Source organism: Phycodurus eques, chromosome 9 (genome assembly GCF_024500275.1).
Source record: "Phycodurus eques isolate BA_2022a chromosome 9, UOR_Pequ_1.1, whole genome shotgun sequence".
In the NCBI taxonomy this organism is placed as follows: domain Eukaryota; kingdom Metazoa; phylum Chordata; class Actinopteri; order Syngnathiformes; family Syngnathidae; genus Phycodurus; species Phycodurus eques.
Genome location: NC_084533.1, coordinates 20,439,786 through 20,446,310, shown reverse-complemented (window position 1 = coordinate 20,446,310; position 6,525 = coordinate 20,439,786). Strand labels below are relative to the sequence as shown.

The 6,525-nt window shown below is 38.8% G+C and overlaps 1 protein-coding gene across 1 annotated transcript; it reads right to left on the bottom strand.

Moving 5' to 3' along the window:
• Positions 1–2,899: 2,899 nt before the first annotated feature.
• Positions 2,900–5,539, bottom strand: LOC133407800 (immunoglobulin lambda-1 light chain-like). Its single transcript, XM_061686048.1, has 4 exons — positions 5,466–5,539; positions 5,035–5,360; positions 4,274–4,307; positions 2,900–3,340 (listed from the first exon to the last, which is right to left on the bottom strand). The coding sequence occupies exons 1-4, from the start codon at positions 5,503–5,505 to the stop codon at positions 3,021–3,023; spliced, it is 720 nt and encodes a 239-aa protein (XP_061542032.1). The 5' UTR covers positions 5,506–5,539; the 3' UTR covers positions 2,900–3,020.
• Positions 5,540–6,525: the final 986 nt, after the last annotated feature.

The window sequence follows — 6,525 nt, the reverse complement described above, 5'->3', positions numbered from 1 at the left end:
TTCCACAGCCCATCAAAACTGTTGCAAGGAAGAACCATTTAACCAAATTTCATGTAAATTTTGATGTATTTATTTTTTAGATGTCCAACTACAGAACATTACAGATTGTTAGGACGGGAGCTACTTAGTGTAGTGTTCAACAATGAGTGAGCAGCGGTGCAAGCTGACAGGGCCAATAAGATGCATCGATGCTCTTATGAGAAACCTCAGGGTCTGCTCCTTATACAGACACTTTACAGACCGAGGACACTACTTCAATGAAATGATATTCCCTACGAGTTTGCCAAACATCATCCCAATAAGAAGGAGTTTCCAACCAGGTGTTGGAGTAAGACACGAATGCCCATTGTGAAAATTAAAACAAGCCTGTTTCCACCACTTATGGCACAAGAATATCTGACTAGTAGGAGAAAGAGTGACCTGCAGGAGCAGTTTAAAAATGTTGTCGAGATACAGGGCGTGGGAAAGGTAGGGAACCACTGCAATTTTGTATTAGTAGAATGCACTGGACAAATATGTCAGATCACTTGAGGTCTCACTTAGCAAGCTAGAGGACCTGAGGGTGCAATAACAAACCTTCAACAAACAAGGTGCAACAAACCTATTGCAATATTAGTCATTCGAACTGATCTAAGGGCTAGAGGACTCTGCCTCTTTTGCATAATTGTCAAAAAAAAAAAAAAAAATTACCGGCATTACCAAATAACTATTAACCATTTATTGCTCAGTTTCTTTTGTCAATGTCTTTATGTCTCAAAAGTGTTCTCTGTCAATTGACTGTCTGTTGTCGTACTAGAGCGGCCACAACTACCGGAGACAAATTCCTTGTGTGTTTTTTGGACATACTTGGCAAATAAAGATGATTCTGATTCTGATTCTGATTCTTCAGATGTCCTGTGGAGTTTATTCTTCAGCTGGTGTTGAGCTCCTTACTCCTTCATCAAAATACTTTTTCGATGATGACATGTTGTAAAAAAAAAGACGTGAATACAGAGAGGTACAGTTAACCGTAGCTGACAGATTCTACTTAAGTGGTTTCTTGATTGAACAGGTCGGGAGGTAATCACGCTTGGGTGTGGTCAGTGAAAATTAACCGAAAAATGGGATTAGAGATTTAACAAAGGGGAGTATTACTTTTTCACACAGGGCCAGGTAGCTTTGAATTGTTTTTTCCCTTAATAAATAAAAGGACCATTTAAAAATTTATGTTTATTTGGGTTCTCTTTGTCTGATGTTTGATGATGCACCAAATTGGGGGAACTATGCAAAAATGAGATTTTGAGAAGGGGGCCAATACTTTTTCACAGCACTGTAGATTTTAGGTTCAATTATAGGTTTCTTGTGGTGCTTCCATCAATCACAGTAAACCTTACAGAAACCTTCACTCGAGGATTTCATTGTTTCCTTCTCACAATGACACACACGCAGTCACCCATGACTTGTGGCAGAAATAACCTTGTCTATGTAGCTGTGGTTGTAGACCTCACGGGCACGTCTTTCCATTTTATATTCATTAAAGTCACACAATGTGCAGAAAATGGTGAAAAGAAAGTGGAAGGTAACAGTGACTGAAATACAGAAATAAAGGCTTACCAAACATTATCGTGACACATATGTTACATAACATGTTTTTTTGCTTTCTCAAAAAAAATCCATAAAATGGGGTACACTGGCTACTATTCTCACCTTTGTTTCATTGCCTTGTGTAGAGAACCTGGTTTCACTCTTTTAATGATCTGGAAAGAATATGGCAAGTGTTCAAAAATAAACACAGACACACACTTGGCTCTGTACTAGAATGGTTTTGGATGCATGCTGATTTTTTTTCTCTCATACAGAACTTGCAGAGACGTGCTGTCATATGCAAGTGATTTATACAGTAATCCTTTTATAATCCCAACAAGAAAAGAGTCCATGACTGGCGCTTTTATTTTGTCAAAGGCAAAATATTTTTGTAACTGTCAAGTGCAAACATGTGATTCAGAATTCATGTTATTTTACAAGTTACTGTAAAAAGGGGGTTGGTAAATGCTTGCAATATATTCTCAATGTTATTATTTATTACATATGATGATGTGGACACTTCTTCATTGTGCATGTGAAAGGGTGTCAATTCACTTGCATGTGTCACTTGCAATATTTTGAGGGCTTACTTATTGTGAGACTTTGCTTGATTAATGAATGTTGTGAAAGTCTGGGCGTCCCTGCTAAAGCTACTGCACCCGCGACCCGACCCGGATAAGCGGTAAAAAATGGATGGATGGATGGATTAGCATTAAGCTAGCAGACTAAAGGCCAACCTACAGCATATGGTTATTTTAAATACATACAGTGTAATTTTTTTTTTTTTTTAGTTCGACAATAAACTTCAACTGCGAGTAGCAATAAACAGTTTGAAGCCTTTTTTTTAAAAGAATATTTCCTAATTCTATCTCACAATCTGCTACCAGTCACTACCACCATCCAGCGCTCATATCTCAAGTTTGCGCTTGCAAATCAAAGCAAAACTACGGCCAAATGACGGCTCATATCTCAAGGTACCACTGTATTCATAAATAATTCTGTGTTTTTCAACATTTGCTACAGTAATTAATAAAACTATTAAATCATTATAATATAAAACTACGAATATTTTGTAATTAAATATTTTGAAGGGTTAGCCTTAGAGGCTTTGTTTTTATTAATACATAATAATTTCCAATGGAAATTATTATGTATTAATAAATGTTTATATTATTGTTGGTGCACTATGTCCATCATGTTTAGTTGAGTGTGGCTCGCCATTTAAGGGGGCTAAACACAACACAGCACTTTGGACATGCATTAGTGAGGTAAAAATTAATAAGCGGTTAAATCTGAATGTAATTATCAATCCAAAAACCTTTCATGCCATTTTTTATTGAAGAATTCTGATACATTCTAGCAGGTACAAAGTAGAAAGTAAAAGTAAACACTCCCTATAAGCATACAAACACATCATTGCTATGGCCTGATCAGCACGCAACCTTAATGCTGACCATCTAAATTGCACACTTGGATTTGTTGATGGTGTTTTCAGCAGACTTGGAGCCCAAAGACACTTTACAGGTGTAATCGGCGTCCGTGTTCCAGTCGGACGTCTCCACGGTCAAATAGCTGCTGATTTTGTAAGTTTGGTCCGCTTGTCGCAGAGCAGGGCCGGTCGAGACGGCGCCGCTCACCGGAAGGCCGCGAGCCAGCCAGGTGACGTCTGCGAACGGGGACGACTGAGTGGCCACACAGACCAGGGTGGCCTCTTTGGACTGAAGGTCGGCACTTGCCGGTGGGAAGACTTTCACCACGGGGGCCGGGAGGTCAGAGCCTGGAGGGAAATTATTAATTTGGTTGTGTTAGGTTTGAGACCCAAGGCCTAAGGTACGACGGTGCAGTGAGACACCCTCCCAGAGACCCACACATACTAAAATACCATAGAGCATGCATTGCCATAACATTGACATATATTATACATTGAAAACTGATGATGAAGACGAGAACATATATGAATTTACCACAATAAATATGCCACCCAACAAAAATTGACTTGCCACATATTGGGCCCCCGACCCGCATTTTGGGATCCCTGGCTCTCATGTACTGTACCAGAAAAGGCCTGGATTGATTAATGCTTCCTTTTGATTGATAATATTTTAATCTGAATAGTTTGAGGTGAATAGTTTGCGGTGGTGTACAAGTGAACTGAAGCATTCAATAATCCATAGATTATTGTGTACATCAGTAACAAGTACAAGTAATCACACTGATAATATAAAAATATATAATTATAAAGCTGAATAATTGAATATTTATTCAGTTTTTTTATTTTATATTTTCATAATTTACTCATGTAAATAATACAATTAAATATATCATAAAACCAAATCATTTAATACACTTTTGATGTATACAATAATGTATGGATTTTTTAGTTTGTTTTTAATTGATGTTTTACAAAAAAACATCAGTAACAGTATATACAAATTGATCTAGCATAGTATGTAAGAGAAAATATTGATTTTAAAGAAAATAAGATTAAGATATGATAAGATTGATTTTAAAAGAAAAATAATGTTTTGCTGTCACTCTCCCATGAAATAAAATGGTGACCATCACTGACAAATACTGGAATAAAAAAGTGACGATGCAAACCTAAAATAAAAGATAATATTTAAAAAATTAACAATATTTGCTAAAATATATTCAACTGGAAATTTGTACATTACTAGATTTAGGAATGGGCTGAATTCAAAGGACTTACTTGTCACAAACAGCTTGGTTCCTCCTCCGAATACCACAGTGATTCACTTTGTGCTCACGGCTGTACAAAAACGGACACACCTGAAGACTTCTCAATGTTCACAACGGCCCTCTTCATGACATTTGCTTTTAATCCCAAACAGTACTGGTTGCAAATATTCACTCCCGAGTCTCTTATCTCCACTTCGGTGGTGATGGAAGTCCACGTTTCAGTCAAGTGGTCACCATGATGGGAACGTCCCTCCGAAGAGCATCTTGATTGCGAATCTTGGAAGGCTAAAAGGTCGGCCAATTAAAAACAACAACGCACTGGGATCCGGAAGAGACGGTACAGCTTCTGACATAAAAGATATACTGTATGATTAAGGCTATGTTCCCACTGCAGGTAAATGAAGAAATTATTTTTTTTGCCCATACCAGTGAGGATAAGCGATACCAAAAATGGATGGATGTGACATGCATTTGATTTCTTCATGTCAATGGGAACAGTACATTTTTTTCAACTCTTTTGACTGTAATGCCACTGCGCTAAACATTTACTCCCCTGTGCAGCCAACTGAAGCATCCTTCCAATCCAGCCGAATCCAGTTTAACATCCCAAAACTGCACACCTTGTTGCTAGCTCAAGACCAACAAGCTGATAGCCAGTGTTCCTTCCTAGGTAATAATCCAACATGTGAAGCAGATACAGAGCATTTCGGCTCGACACAAAGCGGAAGTAAGAAGGGGCAGTTTCTGTCACCCAATAAATCAGCGTGCTACAGCTACACTCGCAGACTTGTCCCATGTGCTACAGTAATACTCAGCAGAATCTCCTGCCTCTGCCTGTTTAATGATTAACTGGTAATCTACAGTGGAGGACGTTTGAGCACCGAAACGACTTGAGGAGAATCCTGCTCCAAAGCTAGGAGAGGAGTACGAATGGTAATAAAACAGAATAAACTGAGGAGTGTCTCCGGGAATATGTTTATAAAAACTGACGACACGGTTGTCATCCCTCTGAATGTTGCAGTCCAAAACAACTTGTTGTCCTACAGGAACTGTCAGGACCACCGGCGTCTGGGTCAGCACCTTGGCTGCGTCGACATCTGTCAAAGAACAACAACAAAAAAAATCAACATCAACAACAACGATGTGCTGTCACCCAACTCGAAAATGTCGTCATGGAGGGCAAATGCCAGAGAGCATCTCACAAGTCAGAGCGCCGATGAGAAGGCAGAAGGTCCCCAGCATGGTGTCTGCGAGCGGTAGGGAAACGTCAGGCAAGCGGGTCAGTGGAGCAGCGCAGAAAGGGGCCTGCAGCTTTTAAAAGCATCTGGGTGGGGCGGAGTGAGATTTGGCGGAGGCGTCACACCTCACTGATCAGTGGCGGCCTGTAAATATTGTACTTGGACCTTCAGACTTAATCCACCACTATTATGTCGCAGTTGTAGAAACCATTCATACTATACAAAAACACAACATAACAGCATGCAACGCATGTCATCTGGAGCAGTTCAGAATCAGTATTTGTCCACAAATGTCAAAATCATGAAACATTTAAATAAAATATACCAAAGTATTGAATGTATTCATGTGTGAAGATTGCTATGGATGTGTTTTGCTGCTTGAATTTGACTTGTTCTGACCAACCAATCTGAAGAAAAAGGCTGATGTTATTGTGAGTTAGTTAGCTGGCTATATGAGACAACATTTGAAATCTGATTTGTTAAAGAAACAGTCCCATTGCGAAAAGGATAAGTTACATTGGTCAGCACTAGTGATTCCCATATCATTGTTTGATCACATCAAATGACAAATTAGATGAAAATCCAAAATGAAAAGCAAATGATACTGTAATCCCATAATGCATAGCGGCACTTTACTGAGTGACACAACGCCATGGCTCAATCTCCAATAAATACATTCAAGCATTAGGAAAGCGTTGCTTGTTGCCCCTATAAAGCGTAAAAACACATTTTAAATCCATCTTCTTTCACCTTTCACAGACTATTTGTGCATGTCAAGGCAATAATTCTATTGATTTTTCAAGAGTATTCATTGCTGATTGTCTACCTCAAATCAAGAAACAAGAATAACCTTTTGTCCATGTCAAAACAAGAATACCATTGATTTTTCAGAATATCCAGCAGAGGACGTTTGGGGTAGCTGAGGAACATGTTGATTGTCAAGTTACAGTTTTTCAATTTTCTTCAAACTTTCAGTGCCGAAAGCAAGAATCCCATTGATTGACAGCTATCAGCAAATTGTCAA